The following is a 20203-nucleotide window of genomic DNA, read 5'->3' on the forward strand; positions in this document are numbered from 1 at the left end:
TAAGAAATTTGCCCAGAGCCACACAGTAGTAGAGGCAAAACCTGAACCCCAATCCTAAGAGCTTAACCACCATTCCAAACTCCCTAATGTATGTATCCAGTAAACTGAGATTCTGTGGTTTAGAGGTTTACTTTTAAAGGGGTTCACAGTAGTCCTGGAGGGACCACCCAGCCCCCACCGACCTTCAGGCTGCACTGACCAGCGCAATCTTATTGTCAGTCCCCAAGGAGCCAAGGGGTCAGGCGGTTCATCCCAGACTCAGGTCCACCTGTCTTCAAGTCTGCTGCTCCTCTCCACGAGGCAGCCCCCAGACCACTGTGATGAAAGCTAAGGCCAGAAATGCCCCCATGTGCCCAGTTCCCCACCCTCATCTCTTCTTCCCTCCTGAGAAGCTGGTGGAACCCAGCACTTTGACCCTGCTTCATGGCCCTAGCAGTGACTCAAGTTTTATGAGGGGCAGAGATGAAAGGGGTTGAGGGCCAGGGAAGCCTGACCTGACTACAGGACCACTGGTGGCTACGACAGGGCCTGAGTGGCCTTGGAAAGGCCTCGTATATGGGGAAGGAAGGGGGCTGAAATGGATCCCCAATCATTTCCCCAGGCCAGAATTCCTGAGAGCAAGACACAATGAGACACATGAGCTCTGACCCTCTCTCCTCTGCTCACTGAAGAAGCCCCTTTCTTCCCCAAAAATCCCCGACTACCTTGCTGGGACTTTCCCAGCATGGAGCTTCATCCCCCTCATTGACCCACCCACTGAGTCTCCTCTCCATTCTTGAAAAACAATAATAACAACTACCATTGGCTGACATTCCCTCTTCCTGATGGCACTGATAATAAGTGACAGAGCCTGGGCTCTTAGTCATTTATTCATTGATTAATTGCTTCATTCATTCATTTAATGCTAGTTGTGCTAAGTGATGTGCTAGACCCTGGTGAGGTTTATCCAAAACCAACTTTCCCATAAAGGTGGTACCCTAGGGGTCCAGGGGTCAAAGAATTAGACATAAACACAGGAACCACATTTGGAAGGCCCCACAGGATTTGGCAAAGCAACAGAACAGCTTCAAAGGAAGCTGCTGGTAATCAGATCAGATATTGTAAATGACCTCCCAACAATCAGAATTCAAAGCTGTTCTCAATCCAACCCAACCCCTGGACAACACCCCTGACAATCAGTCATTCCACAAGCATGTGGTCATTCACTTGTGCTTGCATATTCTAGGGACAGAGAGGTCACCATTTGACAGTTGACCTGCCCCATCCCTGGCCAGTCATGACTGCTAGAATGTTCTTCAAACTATGCTGGTATCAATCTGCCGATAGCTCCCCCATTTTGTCCTCACTCTAAAGATCACCCCGATGGCCCAGGATGCCTCTCCTAGGCCAGCAGAAGTGCTCATTTCCAGAGCCCTTTTTCTCCAGGGCCGGAGACTAGAAACAGATTTGTTGGCAGGGTGACTGTGACCTCCAAACAAGGTGTGTGGGGCTGGGAATGGGAGAGGCTGAGGAGGGGGTTGAGGGACTGTGGGAAAGAGCCTTGTCTAACCCAACAAGTCCTGGATTCTCCCCGCTTACCTGTGAGTCACCCCCAAACTAGGCCAAACCAGTCCACAGGCCCACATGCCTGCAAACACATGCTGTGTCACACAGGCACACACAGACACTGGTACAGACCAACAGAGTCATTCGGACACAAAAATGTGTACATAAACTTAAATAGACATACACAGATACAAACACACAATCAGAGGTACAGACGTTCAGAAACAGCAGACACACAAGTCACGCACACACATGTACACACACATTCACAGTATATACACAGTCAATTCATAGCCCCAAGCCGTCTTCCTCTTGAAATTCACCTACCTTGAACACAGACACCTACACTTGGATGCATACTTATCTCATACATTCCCACTTGTAGCCTCAACTGTGTTCCACCTGCACCCCAACGTTTGCCACTCCTGGCCCAGAGAACACTTCCTAGCAAGGGGACCTGGAAGGATGATATCCCGGGGGGTCTGCTTCCTCCCTCCCTAAGTGAGTGCCTAGCCTCCTGCCAGAGTCTGTCATTATCCATGCGAGCCCAATTCCCCTGGCTATACCTACCGCCCTTGTCTTTCCTCTGTAAAGCTGGCTCGTCTGCCCACCTTCCCTCCCTCTGCAGCCCTTCCTCCTCAGCTGGGCCACCCAAGCTTGTCTCTGAGCCAGCCTGGATCCCTCATCTCCCTTTTCCTTGCCACAGGACCAGGTACCCTGACTCCTGCCTAGCGGCCTAGGCCTCCCGATGCTGTCAGCACAGTGCTGCCAAATCCACCTCCATGAGGTCCTGGTGTCCACCAGCTCTACTCAACACTGTCTGCACAGGGCCAACAAAGCCTCTATGAGAGGCAGGAGAGGGAAGTAGTTAGAGCGCAGGCACCAGGGTTCAAATTCTGGCCCCTTCACTTTCCAGTTGATTTTAGGCAAGCGATGTAACTTCTCTGAGCCTCATTTCCCCTATTGTAATGGGGGGGGGGAGTGAAAAGAAGGATTCATCCTATTTCATGGGGCTGTTGTGAGAACTAAATAGAATTATGTTTAGAAGGCAAACCACAGATGACAGCCGCCACCCTCATCACTAGCAACTTTTGAGCCTGTTTGAGACCCAGTGCCCCTTCCCTGTGAGTTTTAGGGGACCCACCCTTCCATCTCTGATATGGGAGAGTCATTCCAACACAAATAAAAACCGAGTTGGGAATCAGGGCGCCTGTCCCTGTAGCCGCCAAGACAGAGCCAGATGAGATAGTTATTGCTGTGACTGAGGCATTATTAATAATCATCCCTGCTGTTTGGGCAGCCCAACTCCCTGGATTTCAAAGCATGTACCTGTAACCACCTCTTCCTTCTTCATCTCCGTCTACCAAATCTACTTGACAACTCAAGGCTCAGAGAAGTTAAGCAACTTGACCCCAGGACACCCAGCACTTTGGCTGGGTGCCTATTCCCAGGCTGAATCTGTGGTCTCCTGAACAGAAGCAGTGAGTGGTGGGTACCGCTGAGAGAAAGTGTCCCCTCTCCCATCCCCTCCGTGACAGGCTATCACCCTCTTCAGGTGTGGACAGGAAGGAGAGCAGCCGTGGGTATGAAGAGGTAGCCTGTGGGAGAAGGGAGGGAGAGGAGGGCAGAGCTGGGGTGGGGAGGCCACAGCCGAGTCAGCACAGGTTCAGGAAGCTGAATGAATGGGCCTTGAGCGGGAGAAGCCCAGAGATGAGAGACAAGGCAGAGACCAAGAGGGGGCAACTAGGCCAGTTTCCCCACCACCACCATCACCCCACATGGGGACTGACCTCTACTCACCGTCTGTTTAGGGACCCGGGTGTGCAGCGGGCCTGGAGCTCCTGCCAATGGGCTGTACTCTCCTGATGCAGTGGGGCTCTCAGCTGGGGCTCCTTGGGCGGGCTGGTCAGGCACCCCGTGATGGGGTGGGGCCCGTGGGGAGGCTCCTGCCAGCCCCAGGATTCCTCAGGGCCACAGGGATAGAGAGCTGGTCCGGCCGGTTTGGGCTCCTCCGCCTCCTCCCCAGGTGCCTCCCCACACCCCCGCAGGATGATGGTGATGTGGTAGCGGGTCCTCCTGGCAGACGGACGCTCATGTAGGCTCTGGGCTGACTCTGGCAGGACTGGCCCTGGGGTGGCAGACTCGCCCTTTGCCCCTTCTACCTTGGGGAAGGTTGCTGGGTGGGGCAGCACGTCTTTCAGGTTGGCTTGTGGCTCAGGCCCCAGAGGAACCTCTGGGGTTCTGTATGGGGACCTGGGGCAGGCACAGCCTGGGGTTCCCTCCTGCAGACATCCAGGTGCTAGCACTGGGCATGAGGGGCACCTGACACCAGAAGGCTCTGCTGCCAGTGCCAGACTCTCCAGCCCGCTGGAGGCATAGTTGGCCAGGTCAGAGGCACTGCCCACAGTTGGCCTCTGTAGGCGCCCCAGGAGTTGAGAGGGGCCCCCTGAGCTGTGTTGTCGCTTCCAAAGCCAGGAACCACGGCTCCCTGCTTGAAGGTCCCATTCTGAGTAGCTCTGGGCTTGGGCCTAGGGAAAGCAGAGGCAGGACCCTGGTGACAGCATCTGCCCCCTGTCCTCCAGATACCCCTGGCTGCCCTCCTTGGCACAGGAGAAGCTGAGCAGAGCCACAGGAGCTGGAAAAAGGGGCAGAGCTCTGGGAAAAACTCCCAGAGTTAACTCATCCTCTCCCATTCTACATATGAGGCAAGTGAAGCCCAGAAAGGACATGACTAAAGTGACACAGTGAGGGCCCAACTCCCAGCCGATTGCTGCTTCTCCAGGCAATCTCCAGACCTCCAGCCCTTTGGCACCAACTGCCCTGGGGATTGGGGTCTGCGGGGGCATACCTGCCACAAGTGCCTATGGCCTCACCTACTCCAGGCTTCCAGGGAGCCCCTTCAAGGACCCTCCCAGCCTGAGATTCCCAAGCACTCCTGGGTGGAGATACCTGGGCCATGAGGGAGCCAGGGAGCAAGTTCCCCTGAAAGTGGGACAGACCTGACCTCTATCTGCTCTTTTCCCCTGGGGCCTAGCCTGGCTGTGGGGGTGAGGAGAGAGGACCCAGGATCCTGACCCATATGGACACTGCTCCCCAAACCACAAGTTTATAGGGATAGGCCGTGTCCTTGGCAACTAAGAAAGCAAGTCTGAGATCAAAATTCCTTGTAGCAAGAGCACTTGATCCCAAATGCCTCAATTTACCCATCTATGAAATAGGTGCAGCACCTTGTTCCCCAGGGGCTGAACACCTCAAGAGACATACAGGAGGGCAGAGTGATTAATGTGGGGGCCTGGAGCAGGCAGTGTGAGCCTGAATCTAGTAGCTCTGCTACTTCCTAGCTGCACTATCTCTTGCGCTCTTTTCCCTCAGTTTCAGCATTATGTAGAATGGGCGTGAAACAGCACCTGCTTCCTGGAAGTGCTGTGAAGATTGTATGAGACAATCCACACAGAGCACCCGGCACATGACAAGTACTCCATTAAATGCTAGTGATTATTAATGATATGCAATCCATGGCTCAGGTCCCACTGCAATGGGGAAACTGTGGCCAGAAGGTTAAGCCACTGGCCCAGCAGCAGCCCTGTGGTGTCAGGAAGTGGGGGAAAAAGGACCAAAGATAGAAGGCCAAGCTAAAGGAGAGAGTATGGAAAAGGGGGAACAGGCACTCCCCTATAGGCCTCCCCTAAGGGCCCGTAGCATTAGGAAACATTAGGAAGCTCATGTTTCCTGAGTGTGTAGGCCCCATGCTGAATGGTCTATACCCGTTACTTTATTTCTTACAACAGCCCCTGAGAGGCATTATTTCCCCCATTTTGCAGACAGGCAAATTGAGGTTCAGAGTTGGGGAGTGATTAGCCCAGGGACACACAGTGAAGCAGAGGGAAGACTAGAGAACTCCGACTGCCTGACTTGTAAGTCAGGGTTCCCAAGGCCTTCCCAGCCCTCCCAGAGCTTCTGCCCCCCAACCATCCTCCCCTTTGGAGTCTCTCCTACCTTGAGGCTGACATCACTGGTGCTGCCCTGGCCATGGGCCAGGTCAGGGCAGCTCTGGCCACTCAAGGGCCTGGAAAGGAAGCACAGGGGAGGCAGTGAAGTGGCCTCCTCCTCTCCCACCCCCAGACTGGACCCAGCGGCCCCTGCACCTTCTCTCAGGGCCCACAGGCAGTGAGCTCCTGGAACCTTGGGAGTGGGGGGAGGTCTATGCAGCAGCCTCCACTCTGCTCCACCCTCAGAGAGACAGAGACAGAGACAGGGATGAGTGTGGGACAAAAATGGAGACTAGGCTTGTATCGGGGCCAGACTACAGATAAAAGACAGCACCCCAGTAATTCAAAAGCTCACCATTTGCTGAGGCCCTCATGGTGCCAAGGTTAGCACTAGGTATTGCTCCTACCTGATTTGATTTCCTTTAAGCCTCACAATAATCCTAAAAGGTGGGTGCTAGTGCCCCCATTTTTCAGATAAGGAAACTGAGGTCCAGAGAGGTGAAGTGACTTGTCTGGAGTCACACAGCCAGTGAGTCTTGGAGTTAAGACGCTAGGACCATCCCACTCCAAGGGGATTGGACATCACCACATGAATGGGGCAAGAATGGGCCCTGGCTTCCTCTTCCGTGTACTCCGCTCCCTACCCCAGGCAATCAGCAGGGTTCAGAGGCCTGTGCCTGGGTGCCCAAGTCCCATTCCCACGGCAGGTGGGAACTGGGTCCAAATGCACACCAGGATGTATCCTCACGCTGGCCTGGGAGCATGTGCAGTACCTCCCCTGCCCTTCCTACCCCTGACTCACCTGCACCCCAACCCTGCCTCCGCAAGTGAGGAAAGGGAAGGGCAGCACCACCTGGGCCTATAGGGCAGGTCCCTGCCAGACAGGGTAAAGGGAGAGGGCGTGTCTCCCAGGTGGTGGCGGGCAGGGCACTGGCAGGGTGTGGGTACCCCGGGGCACCCAGGCTTCCAGGCACAGGATAACTAAGCCCTCCCCTCCCCTCTCCTCAGTGTGAGAGAGCAGTACAAAGCCCCCCCTTACTCTGCCCCCACCCTTCCCAGGGCGGCTGAAGACGGTTGCCTCGTGATAAGATCAGAACAAATTGCCCAGTAACTGCATAGGTACACAAACAGCAGTGCCTGAGAGCACACTCCACACTCCCTTCCTCTTTTCCAACATAGGGCCTGTGAGCTACTGGGGTCCTCTTCACTACCCTCCTCCCAGCCGTTCAGCTCAGCCATCCACAGAGCCTTTTTCCTGTATGTAGACATCAGCTACCCATGAACGGAGCTGGAAGAGATGAAGCAATCTGTTCAAGATCACACGGCCAGGGGCACCTAGGGTTAGGACACAGCTCTGGCCCCAACTTGCAGTTCTGAAATCTCTCCAGGCAACAGAGTGGCCTAGTGTTAAGATGTGGGCTCTGGAGTCAAACTGCTTAAGCTTGTGTCCCAGCTCCACCACTTCCCAGCTGTGTGACTCTGAGAGGTGACATCACCTCTCCGAACCTCAATTTCCGTCCCTGAATCACACGAAATACCTGCCTCATAGAGCAGCTGTAAGGATTGAGATAATCCAGGTAAGGCACGAAGCAAGTGGCAAATCAAGGTTTATTATTACAGTCTGGGACGACAGGGGAAAACCTCTCCGTGGCAAGTGCAGTGCAGTCTAGGACAGGTCAGGTGCCTCTCACACTCATGGCCAAGGGCCTGGGAGACCAGAGGTAAACTGCGATGGAAGACAAAGTCCACAGCGGCAAGAAGGGGTGCTACAATTGCCTTTAAACTGGCTCTGGAGAGGAAATCATTGTCTGCAGGCCGCTTCCCTGACTTAGGGAATTGGAAAAAGTTGTTTTAAAGTTTTAAAAGAGCACAGTACTTTATAAAGACCGTTTTTACATTCACATATCCAAAATCCTAGTACATCGGCACGTACATTTTTATGCTTCGCGACAATCATACACGCTTATTTGAACATCCACTACACTCTAACACACACACACACCAGGGTCCCAGGGGCGCCCCAAGTGGTCCTCCTCCATCCCCTCACCTATCCCGGGCTCTGGCCTCCTCCGGGGTCCGCTTCCCCCCGCGCTCCCTCCAGACCCTTAGCCGGGCCAGGCGGCGAGCCAGGCGGGTCCCCAGGCCCCCGTGCCGCTCGGTCATGGCAAAAGCAAAGCCCTGGGCTTGGGGCGTCGGGGCACCTGACCACTCCGGGACGCGGGGGCCACCCGGATCCGCTCATTTGCGGAGAAACGCCTCCTCCGGCCCGCCCCCCTCAGCAAACAGCGGCACCGCCCGCAGTCCGTGCGGGCGGGGGACCGACCCAGATGTTGTTGGTGCCCGGGAGCTGAGGTTACGGTTCTGTAGGGGCCGCCCCCACCCCGGGCCGCTCCGCCCGAGCCCCCGCTCCCCGAGGTCCTTCGCGCAACTTCTTATGCCTCCGGAGGCGCCTTCGGCCCACAGGGTGCGGACAGCCCCCCAAATTCGGCCGCCAAGAGGTGGGCAGGGAAAGAGGGGCGAGGAGGCGAGACCGAGCAAAGGACCTCCCCCAAGGGCGGGGCTAGAACGAAGGGGCGGGCCAAGGGCTGGGGGCGTGGTCTTGCTGAGTGGGCGAGGCCTAATCCGCGCGGGGCGGTAGGGGTGAGGGGGTGGGCTTGGAACCCGGACCTTCCTTGATGACTGGTGGGGCCCAAGCCGACCCTGCTTGCTGTGCCGTGATGCGCTCCCAGTGAGAGTTCTACCTCCGTCCTTGAGACCCTTAGACACAGTGGGAGTCTCCCAGTACAGGGGTGGGAAAGCCGCTCTGAAACCCACAGGGGGGCGAATGGCGCTCCCTGCTGGAAGCTGGCTAGCTATTATTATTTCCTAATGGTTGGTTATTGTGATTATAACCAAGGCTTCGGCCCTCCTCCCTCCCAGGCAGGGTCTTTTCCCACCTTACACGATACTGCCTCTCTAACTCTCGAGTGGTACTGCGAAACACCTCGCACATTTGAGGGGATCTTCCAGACTGCACGGAGAAAGCTATCAGGAGGGTCCCTGTTTCCAGACTTTATGCCAGTTCTTTCCTGCCTGTAGTCCTTGTAGGGTCTCTACACTTCCCTGAGCCCAGCACCCGCTTAGGCCTTTGCCCTCTGTGGTGACTGGTCCTGGCCCACGGGGACATCATGCTCTGGGCCATGAGTGGACACTGACATCCTTGTGTTCCTGCCCCTTAATCCCCACAGGGGGCTCACATCCAGATTTGCACAGGAGGGCACAACTCACCTGACGCTGGCAGGGAGTACCAGCTTAGGGGGCAAGGTGGCCTCCTAGGAACTATGAGAGGAGGTGGTGGGAAGCAGCAGACAGGCACCTGGACAAGTATGGCAATATCTGCTCAGAAAAGAGGGCAACATGTCCTGTGCTTGGCAGCACAGTCTGCACCTGGCAGAGTCCTGGAAAGGCTAGTCTGTCACAGGTAAGCTGAGATAGAGGGCCGGGTTCTAGATAGGTCCCAAACAGGGAGCAGAACCCAAACCCAGCTGCAAGTGGATGGCTGCAGGCACGCCCCCCGTGTGCAGGCAGCAGACTCTTCCTGGCTGTGTCCCCTGACCTACTTCCAGGTGGGATGTGAAGTCTGGCACATACATGATGGCTTGCTTCTCTCCTGTGGAGGCTCAGAAAGCCTCAACTTGTCATAGAGAAAATCCTTTAATTGCTCTGTTGCTCTTCCACTGCCCCCCCATCTTCCCCCACCTCTGGGCAGTCCTGGCACCACTGCTTAGGCTGGTTGCCCTTTCTTTCCCCAGGATGCTGAGGACACCTTGACCTTATCCAAGTCCCAGCCCATCTGCCTCTCTGATGGTGCCTCCTTGTGCCATCGGGAAAGGCAGGCAAGAGATGCCAGGGGCAGGTGGGTGTGAGCTTGGTGGCAGGGCCGTGGGGCATGCAGCTGATGGTGCAACTTCAGGTGAATGTTCTGGGTGAAGTGGCTCGTGCAGACATTGCACTGGAAGGGCCGGGACCCTGAGTGCAGGCGCAGGTGGGTCTTGAGGTTGCTGGAGCTGCTGAAGCGCTTGTGGCACATCTGAAGAGAATGGGTACTGGCATCAGCTCTGCCCACCTGGCTGGCTCAGGATATCTGCTTCCCCTCCCCATCTTGGAAACCTCTGCAACCCCTCCCTATAAGGCAGGCCTGGGAGCTTTACCCCAATGATTTCTCCCTGGGACCAACAGTGTCTGGCACATTAGAGCCAGGCAAACCTGGGTTAGTGTCCTGGTTCTTCTACTCCCTGCATGATCTTGTATAGATGACTCCCCTTTTCTGAGCCTTGCTCTCCTTGTTGGTAACATGTGACCATGAATACCTAACCTCATAGGTATGTTGGACTGAATGAAATAATCACATAGAACCCTTATACGTGGGGCTGCAGCTTTAGTAGATATAATTAACATTTGCTGGGAGCTGCCACATGTCAGGAATTTGTCCCACACAGTCTTCCCTAGGACCCTGGAGAAGCATAACTAAAAGTACAACTCTTATCTGACAGTGAGAAAGCAGAGGCTCAGAGGAGTGAAGCCACTAGCCAAAGGTCACACAGCAAATTGGAGACAGAGCTAGGATTTGAACCCAGAGAGCCCAGACTCAGAACCATTATTTTGCTTTCATTTCTGCCTCTGTTAAACAGGTGAAGAATCCCTGCCCTTCTGACCTCCAAAGGAATAAGGCAAGGCTCAAAGGAGGAGGGAGCTAACATGGAGCTGATGTTATATGTAGTGTTTGTATACAGGCATACCTCGTTTTATTGCACTATGCTTTATTGTGCTTTGCAGCTACTGCATTTTATACAAACTGAAGGTTTGTGGCAACCCTACATGGACTAAGTCTGTTTGCACTATTTTTCCAATAGCAATTGCTCACTTTGTGTCTCTGTGTCATATTTAGGTAATTCTCACAATATTTCAAACTTTTGCATTATCATTGTATTTGTTATATTTGTCATGGTGATCTGTGATCAGAGCTTACAACTGCCTGAAAGCTCAGATGATAGGTAGCATTTTTTAGCAATAAAGTATTTTTAATTAAGGTAAGTCCATCATTTTTTTAGGTATAATGCTATTGCACACTTAATAGACTACAGTATACATAAACAGAACTTTAATATGCACTGGGAAGTTCACTTGGCTTGCTTTATTGTGAAGTTCACCTTACTGCAGTGGTCTAGAACCGAACCCACAGTATCTGAGATATTTGCACGCAGTGTGGCATGAACTCCTCCAGCAACCCTGGGAAGTATGTAATAGGTAAGACACTCCCCAGGACTCCCCGAATTTATTCTGCTCCCCAAACAGACATACATCTCCATTCCCTGCTCCAGGCCCAGGAACTGACCTCCGATCCTGGCCCTTCCAAGCAGAGATGGTCATTTTCACCCCCCTCCACCTCTCTCACCACCTTTCAGCCTTGCCTCCTTTCCTGTCTCCACTTGCTCAGGAGGACTGGGGAATGGAGACTGCAGATGCTAGCCCTGCCCCTGGCCCAGCCTGGAGCTCCTCCTCACCAGCCTGCAGGAATATGGGGAAGGGGGAATAGAGTCTCACCGGGCACTTGTGGGGCTGCTCCCCCGTATGCACCAGGTGGTGCTTCTGCAGGTGGGCAAGTTGGGTGAAGCTCTTCTGGCACAGGGCACACTGGAAAGGGCGCTCCCCACTGTGCACACGCAGATGGACCTGAACCGGGTGTGGGAGAGATGCTGCCAAACTGCCCAGTCCCTCAGCAGGGCATGGATCCTCTCTGAGCCTCTACCCACATCCCCACAGGACTCCTTTTTGACATCAAGGCCTCCCAGTCCCCTTGCCTCTCAAACATCCCCTCAGGGCCTCTTTTTCATTCCTAGGATACTCCCATTCATTCTGCTGCCCTGAGGGAGGCAAGATGGCAGTGGTCAGAAGGCCAGGTCAGATATACCCCCTGTATAGATACCCTGAGCAGTGCTACTCAAAGCGTGGGTCACAGACCAGCAGCAGCTGTACCACCTGGGAGCATGTTAAAACGCAGATTCTCAGATCCTACCCCAAACCAACTGAACCAAAATCTCTGGGGTGGGAGCCTAGCAATCTGCATGTTTAGTAGCCCTCCAGGTGGTTTCAGCCTTTTTAGAGCTTAACAACTCATCCCTAGCAGATCCAGAAGGGCTGTTTCCCAATAACTGTAACTTCCTCCACTTGAGTGAGTGCCAACTTGTGCATAGCTTCCTGTCCAAGATGAGCCCTTGGTCGCCCCCTGCTGGAAAATGTGGTCTAGACTCAGTAAAACCTACCCATTCCCCCACCTGACCTTCACGTGGAGGCTTAACTGGGAATCCAGTCAGGATGGTTGTTCAGGAAAGGGCCTTTCACTAAATGTTGAGACACTGAGATCAAGACTTAACGCCACTGTTAAATAAGTCTCGGGCAAACACTTCCCATTAGGAGCCTCAGTTTCCCATTTTTAATTTAAATGAGATGACCCTATAGCCAGTCTTTTAGGGCAGAGAGGACTTTGGTAGCTATCTTAACCTAGCTCTCTTCTTTACAGATGTGAAACTAAAGAGCCAAATGAACCATTCAAGGCCACAACGTAGAGGCTGCCCAGGAGTTCCTTCTTGCTTTAATGCCCTTGCTTCTAGAAGCAGGATGGAAGGGGGATTGAGGATGCCAAGGGGAGCAGGGGAGCCTGGGAGGCAGGTACCTTGAGGTTGGAGAGCTGTCCAAAGCTCTTGCCACACACGTTGCATTGGTACAGGATTTTGCCATTCTCTTTCTTCAGAGGGTAAGGCAGTGCTGCAGTGCCCACCCGGGAGCCCAGTGGGACCTGCTGGGCTGGAGCTGCCCTGCCGGCTCTCTCCAGCCCTGGAGCTCCAGGGCCTGGATTCTGGGCCTGAGACAGTCGGGTTTGGCCAGAGGCTTGGGCGGCCCTTGGGTAGGGACTCAGGGTCTCCCCCTGGGCACTGTGGTGCCCAGGCTCTTTGAAACTCATCAGCAAGCTAGGCACAGCTATGGTGGGGTAAGAGGTGGCTGGCGGCAGCATGAAAAAGGAAAAACATTGAACAGAAGGTAGGGCCCCATAGATGAACGCATAAGGTGGAGGCAGGAGAAGTGGGTACCCGGGATAGAAAGGTTGGAGGTGGAACGGGGGCTCTTTGGACATGGGAGCAAGTAGGGGGCAGGAGCAGAAAGCTAAGGGGCTGGAGTTCTTTCTGTTCTCCCAGGGGGCTGGAGAAGAGCTGTTGTGAGGCGAGAAGGATGGGCAGGTGTCCCCCTCGCCAGCTCTTTCTGGATGGCTTCCCATCTTGTCCCCATTCCAAGGGTATTTGGTTGTGACCACCGTGTCACTGGTAGAGCCGGCATGTGGCCTTGGTGCATGGTGCTCTGAGCAGGAAGGGGAAGATAGTCAGGGCCCCACAGCCTGGGGTGAAGTTCTGTTCCCCATCTAACCTGCCCTGCTCAGCCCTGGGAGAGAACTCTAGCTTGCAGGCCTGTTGGGCAAGGTATTTCCCTTCTCTGGGCCTTCCTGGTCTGTAGTCGCACTTGCTAATCACAGTGGCTCGAATTTGTGCAGTGCTTAACAATGTTAGGCAGAGACAATGATTCAGAAGCTAGTAGACATCTGGGAAGAGAAGTCAAGTGGACAGTTGGATGAATTGGTTTGTAGTTTAAAGGAAAGGTCTGAGCTGGATACATAAATTTGGGTGCCAGAGGCCTAGATGAGATCCCATAGGGTGACACTAGATCAGTTGTGTCCAAAATGGTAACCACTTCGGACATATGTGACTACATTTAGATTAATGAAAATAAGTACAAGAAAAAATTCAGTTTCTCAGTCACGGTAGCCACATTAAGAAAGGTCAATAGGTATGGTATTAGCACAAGTATAGGACATTTCCATTATTGCAGGAATTTCTATCAAACAGTGCTACTCTAGATAAAGAAAACAGGAGGGGAGAGGAGAGAGGAGAACAGGGGAGGGGAAAAAAGGGAGGGAGGGGAAGGAAGAAGGGAGGAGGAGGGGAGGAGAGGCAGGTAGGGGAAAGGAAGGGAATGGGGAAGGGAGAAGGAGGGGAGGGGTGGGAAGAAGGTCTGGGCTGAGTTCTGGAGCACGGGAATATTTAGGAGGTGAGCAGAGAAGCCTCCCTTCCAATGGAGACTGGGATGCAACAGCCGACAGTCAGGTAGGAGTTAAGCTAGGAGTAATATGAAATAAAACACTAAAAAGAAAAAACTATTAAAAGGTAGATTGTTCAGATCCTCATCTATTCACCTAACCAACTTTACTGAGCTGTTTCACTCTGTGCTCTGTCCTGGGGAAATAAAGGACCCAGCAGCATAGTCCCTGCCCTCTAGGAGGTCACAGCTGCATCATGGAACAGTGTATTACATGCAAAACACCTAGAACACAGGTATAGTGAGATTCTACTTTCATGGAAGAAGAAACTGCCTCAGTGATGTGCCCAAGGTCACAGATCCAGGAAGGGCAGAAGCCACAACTCCCTGACTCCCATAATCAGTCCTCCTGTCTGCACAAACACACTGGGCAAAGTGCCATTCTCAACCCCCAGGACTTTGGTTACACCTATGCCAGCTCCCATGCCCATGCCTGAGAAAGCCACTGTCCACCTCCTCTGACTCAGGTGTCACCACCTGGAAATCTCCCTGCACCCCCAGGCCAGAACTCCAGGCCAAAATGTGGAAGTTCGGTGTGCCTGAGGCTCTGTCCTCACCAGGGACACTGGGCCCCCACCCCCTCCCATCCCTAAACCTAACGGTGCTCCTACCTCCCGCCTCCACCGAGGTGCAGCCCCGCACCATGGGCTTACTCGTGCTCAGGACGTCCTCTCTGAGACTCTGCAGGTCTGTGCCCACGGATGCCTGCTGCAGAGCGCACAGGTATGGGTCCAGGCCCTGGGGGCAGGCCATGAGGGCAGACCTGGCCAGTGCCAGTGGCATGGGGTACAACCAGCTGGCACAGGATGGGCCATGGGCATCCACTCTGTCTGGAAGTGGCCTGCAAACTGGGAAGACCTAGAAGGCAGGGGGCAAAGGGGCTTGGGGGTGGGGGCTGGGACTCCTGGCCCCACTCCTAGTTTGATTTCCATGGAAGAAGAGGAAGCTAAGACCCACCCCACCATGTCTGTCACTCAGATGGCTTCCCCTTCTCTCATCCAAAAATTTCTTTCCCTAGAGACTTTCACCCCCACCCCCAAATTGCCCTCCTCTGCCCCCTAGAGCCCCTTATATGCCCCTTTCTCCTCCCCAGCCTCCCTTCCTCTTCCTCACCACCCTGGTCCTACCATGTCTCAGAACGTCAGCTGTTTTGAATGGAGCCAAGGTGAACTCGGAGGAAATCCTCATCAAAGATGAGATCTCCCAGGATGGGCCTGACCCCCTCCCACTAAAGCCCAGGCCATTGTCATACAGCCAGGCCTCCTGCATGGCCCTGTCCCTTCTCAGCCCCACAGAGCGTCTGACTTCTCGGGCACAGGACAGGGGCTTTGGCACCTCAAAGGCACATCTCTGTGATGTGCTGGCGTAGGAGTTCTCAGGGCCAGGAGATGATGGGAATCTAGGTCCCTTCAGATTTTCCCCACCTCTTCCTGATGTCCCCTCCATCCCTAAGCAGGCTGGCCTTAGAAACAAGTCTGGAGCCCCACCTTACCTGGTCACCTGGGCAGAGCTGGCAGTCCAGGCTGGAGGACAGGGAGCCCCCTGTGTCCCCCAGGGATTGGTCTTGTGGCAACACCCCAATTCTGGAGCCAGTCCCCCTTTCGTGCACCCACTACCTACTGGAAGACAGGTAAGTCACAGGTGAGCAGTGGAGGACCTCCAAATAGCAGCCTGGCTTTTAGGCTGGTTCTCCCTCTAAACCACTGTGTGACCTTGAGCCTGGCACTGTCGCTCCTGGCCTGTTTCCCTATCTGAAAAATGGGAGAATTGGGCTGGCTGATGTGTAAAGACTCTCTTCATGCTGACATTTAGAAGCGGATGGTGCTCTCCTGGTAGGTGCAGGAAAAGGAGACCAGCCAATCAGAGAGGAGAAGCAGAGCCAGCCTGAGCCCCTCCCTGGGGAGGAGAGGAGACAGGAAGGTCCTCATGGAGGTTACTTCCAAGTGAGCTCAGGGATCTGAGGGAACACTCCAGACTTCCTCAGGACCACAGGGAACTCTCTGGGAAGGACTCACAGCTCCACGGTTCTACCCCCCACAGACCACTCCCCACAGCCTGCCCTGCCCCCTAGCTCACCCACACAGCTCTTCCTGCGGTGGAGGAAGCCCCTGTGCCCCGTCACCTGGACTGCCCAGGCTCAGCTCCCCTGCCAGGACCGTCTGAGAGAGTAGCCAAGAGCCCCCTTGTTCCCTGATTAGACTGACGGGGGGTGCCCTGAGCACCGGCTGCCCACTCAGTTAGCACCCTGCTCCTCTGCCACCTTTCACTGAAACCACTCAGCACAGGGACCACTGCAGCTTGCCAGGTGCCCTGAGAGCCCTTCCCCTGCCCCTCAGAAGTCACCCTTCCCTCCCTAATCCCAAGCCCCTCAGGCCCTCGCCCTCCCTCCAGCATCTCAGCCCTCTCAAACCCTGTTTCCTTTCCTTCCTTCCTGACTACCCTAACCCTACCCCAGATCTCAAAGCAGATACCCCAAAAGATGAGACCCCTTCATGAGGCTCTTCACCTGGCTCTGCCGAAGTCCCCTTTGGTGGGGAAGGAAGGAGGTGGGCAGGCGAGTAGCTGCCTGTGGCCGAGGCCCCACTGGGTGTGAGAGGTGACAGGAAGTGCTACATCTGAAGTTGTCACAAGTAGGAAGAAGGGGGCAGGCAGGCTGGGGGCCCTGTGAGATCTAACAAGGGGGAACTACCCACCAGCCTTACCTGCCTGTGACAACCCTATAGGACAGTGTGCTGATTTTTGGGCCACTGTGAACTAGGGCGACTGGGTTCAGTATGTGTGTGCAGGGGGCTGATGGAGGCTGGGGTGGAGTTCCCTCCTGGTTCTTAGAGAACCCAGATGCTGAGCAGGAGAGGGATGGGGCAGAGGATGAGGTCCTTCTGCAGATGGGGGCCCGGCTGAGATGGATGGGCAGTGATGATGACAGGGAAGACAGTGGTGATGGCAGAAGGGACAGGAATAGGTGGCGACAAGAGCAGGCAACATGGAAGGACACCTTTGGAAGGGGTGAGACAGAGGCAAGAGCAGGAATCTGATCGCCAGAGAGCACTGGCCCAGGAGGCAGCAAATACGTGTCCCTCCTTGTCCCACCTCTGTTCTCCCTTTCCTGAGGAGCCCTTTCTCTGATCCAGAGAGAGCGCTGAGGCCCCAGCAGGGCAAGAGATAATTCAAGGACACAGCAAAATGCTTGTAAGGAATACTAGGTATCAAAAAGGGAGGCCCATCATCCAGGAAGCAGCTTTTTAGGCCAAGCAATTGCATTTTCCTGTAAGCAGAAGGTGCATCACTCCCGGGGCCTCACGCAGATTCTGCCCAGGCGGTGGGTCTGGGTCACACAGTGTCTGGCCCAGACTGACACAGCCCCAGGCAGGCATCTGAATCCATGCCAGCCTGGCGGCCTAGAACACAAGGACATCTCAAACTCTCCACCACGGCCAGGGGCACTGTGTTGGTGTTTGTCCGGCAGCTCAGCCTCTGGCTGGTACTCACCTTCTCCACGGCCTCCGTCACTTCCTATCATAGTTATTTGCCCACATAACTGACCCATACATGTCTGTGATCGTCTCAAGGGCAGGGACCACTGTCACCTCATTTTTGTTTCCCACATAGACATTTGTCAGGTTTTTTGGATGCCTAGCAGCTGGGACTTTTCCCCACGTGAGTCTAGAGGGAGACAGAAGGCATCTGCCACTGTAAAAGAGACAAGCTTCATTCCACCCTCCCTGCTCCAGTGCAGGGTGCGAGCACACAGCAGGGCCTGGCCGGTTGGATCCTCCATCCAGATGGCGGATCAGAAGCCTGTGGCCCTGAGGTGGCATGGCAGTGGGGCCTCCACTCCCCACGTGGTGCCTCATCAGCTTCCCGGGCAGCAGAGGAAAGAAAGAGGTTCAGAGGGGGGTGCACAGTCCCCTCTGACCTGGTTCTGGGGCAAGTGGTCCTGGGGCTCCCAGCTTCCCTTGATCTAGTCTGTTCTTCAAGCCTGGCTCTGTGGCCTTCCCAGTCCTTCTGTGAGCTTCCTCAACACTTTCTATGAATTTGTTTTCACCTTAAATCCTGAAATGGTTGCTATAACTTACAACAGGAATCCTGCATAATAACTATCCAGAACAGAAGATGAAGCAACAGGGTTCAGGCTGGAATATTCCAAGGATCAGAGTAGGTAGCTACTTGTACAAACAGCTTACGATGAGCCTGCCACTGTGCTGGGGGGCTTCATAAATGTTCATTTAATCTTCACAATAAACCTGGATGGTTGGTTTTATTATCCCCATGATGAAGGAACAGAAGTTCAGAGAGAGTGAGCAACTCAGCCAGAGTCACACAGCAAGTAGCCAAGAGCTCTCTAGTGCCCACCCTCAGATTCTGCTGTCTTTTGTCCATGTCAGCTTACCCCACTACCACCCCCGCTGCCTTGTTTCTGTCCCTCATGCTCTCTCTTCCAACATGCCATTCCCAGTGGCCAGACCACCCTCTCCATCCTCCCCCTTTCCCATTTGCCCTCTCCATGGCCTTCAGATGAGCAGAGGAGCTCTTCTCACGGCACCCTGTGCAGTCATGGTCCACCAAAACCCCACTCCCCAAAGCTAGGGCCCTTCCAGCTTCCCAGGACACAAACCCACCTCCCCTGCCACTTTGCTGCAATCACAGTGGGGGCACGGGGTCCACTGCACACCCCTGGAAAACCCCACCATATCTCTATGGAGGATTCACACACACCTTTGGCTTCCATCTGCCAACTCCACCCTGGCATCATGTTCTGCTCTCAACTCTTAAAAATGTCTGTACAACCTTTTGGCTAGAAGCAAAAAGAGAAATGACCTTGGAGACTTCCAAGCCTACAATCCATGAAAGACCTGGCTGGGAATGTCCTGGGAGGTGGGCTGAAGACATAGACCCTCAAGTTCCCACCCCAAACAGCCTCTACCTGCCAGCCTCTCCTGGCTCCCATCTCCTGGGCCCTGCCAGGTCCTCTGTTCTGTCAGCCTCCAGGTCCACTGTGATGTCACTGGCCTAACCGTAATATCACCATGTCCTACATGCCCCTGGGGGAATGCAGGAGTAGGACCATGGCCTCTTAACTGGGGAACCTGGGAAGCAACTTAGACCCAGCTAGAGACCCAGGCTAAGGCAAGTTCTCGGTGACCAGAGGGGGGTTGGGACATCCTTGTGGAGGGGAAGTAGGGCTGAGGGATGCTCAGGGATGAGTGGGGAACACCAAGGAGGCCTCTGAAAAGAAACAGCATTTGAGGAGGGGACAAGAGCTGGAGAGTGGTACAGGCTCCTCAGGCTCCCGGCTCACTGCACACTTACTATTTACTTCCTTCTTTCTGTTAATTACATTACAAAATAATACATACTAGTGGTAAACATTTCAAACAACAGAGAATATAAAGACACAAAAGGAAGCTTCCTCCTTCCCAATTTCCAGTGGTCAATGTGAATTGTTTGGTGTTTATCCTTCCAGGCTTTTATCTATGAATCTACAAACAGATAAATGGAATTTTTGATGATGTTTTTGTACAAAAATTAAGTATATGATATATACTTTTCTGCAGCTTTTTCTATCCAACAATCCACTATGGTCATCATTTCATGCCAGAACACACACATTTGTTTCCTGCTTTTTCCTGACTGTAGAGTGTTCCACAGCAGGGATGGACATACCATATAGAATTCCTCTATTGGTGGACTCCAGTTTTTCCCTGTTCCATGCAAGACTGGAAAGGACCTCCATACAGAGGTAATATGCAGAGTGGTTAAGAATATTAGTTCTGCTGGATTTGATCCTAGCTCTGTGATCTTATGGCAAATCACTTAACCTCTCTGTGCCTCTTTCCTCAGCTGTCAAGTGGGGATAATAATAGTACAGTACTTGCCTTGCCTCTGAAAGTTCTTTTGAGGATTCTTCAAGATAATTCATGCAAAGCCCTTAGAATGGTGTCTGGCCCAAAGCAAGCACTTGACAAATGTGGGTTACTGTTAATACCGTACATCAGTCTTTGCCTAGTTGGGCAAATATCTGCAAGTCAGCTTCCTAAAAGTATTGAAATTGTGATGGATATTCCTGGCACACTTTGGAAGATCAGAATTTGGGCAGCACACTTGAAGAAATAAGCTACATTCAGTTTTATTGCTTTGTTCATTAACTTCTGGTTGGAGACTCCTGATCCCATCTGAAGCATCTGAGCCTTCAGCATGTGCCAGGAACCCTGCAAAGCACTTTGACATGCTTTGTTTAACTCAAGCAGCACAATGAATACCACTATTCCTGTTTCACAGGCAAAAAAACTGAGATTCAGAGAAGGAAAGCGACTGGATCAAGATCACATAATACAAGTTGGGGCTGCAACATCCTAAAGGGGAAGGAGAGCTCAGGGAAGAATCCTAGCATGACATCTATGAATGGGTAAAAAGGATCACAAATGTGGTACAGTAGAGTCTGGGTTCCCTTCAGGGGCCAAAGGATCTCCAGAAAAATCAAGATG

General features: G+C 53.6%; 2 protein-coding genes across 4 annotated transcripts in view; both read right to left on the minus strand.

Moving 5' to 3' along the window:
* Positions 1-7803, minus strand: part of CRYBG2 (crystallin beta-gamma domain containing 2) — a 29244-nt gene extending 21441 nt beyond the window's left edge. Inside the window, exons 1-3 of one of the 3 annotated variants that reach the window (XR_005030705.2) lie at positions 7582-7803; positions 5542-5611; positions 3346-4073 (exon numbers count right to left, since the gene is read on the minus strand). Coding sequence is in view for 1 of the 3 variants with exons in the window: in XM_036914857.2 (XP_036770752.2) it covers positions 3346-4073; positions 5542-5611; positions 7582-7697 (914 nt within the window). In the remaining 2 variants the exon portion in view is untranslated. Of the gene's footprint in view, positions 1-3335; positions 4074-5541; positions 5612-7581 lie in introns of those variants that run through there. The other 2 variants (XM_036914857.2, XM_057499877.1) reach the window with 2 other exon arrangements.
* Positions 7804-8244: 441 nt separating this feature from the next.
* ZNF683 (zinc finger protein 683) lies at positions 8245-17238 on the minus strand. The gene is given in 7 exon segments (XM_057501972.1): positions 8245-9603; positions 11118-11246; positions 12247-12926; positions 14372-14576; positions 15211-15281; positions 15284-15334; positions 17208-17238. Coding segments are annotated over 7 exon segments (1473 nt in total). The 3' UTR covers positions 8245-9297.
* Positions 17239-20203: the final 2965 nt, after the last annotated feature.

Source organism: Manis pentadactyla, chromosome 4, assembly GCF_030020395.1.
Source record: "Manis pentadactyla isolate mManPen7 chromosome 4, mManPen7.hap1, whole genome shotgun sequence".
Lineage (NCBI taxonomy): Eukaryota > Metazoa > Chordata > Mammalia > Pholidota > Manidae > Manis > Manis pentadactyla.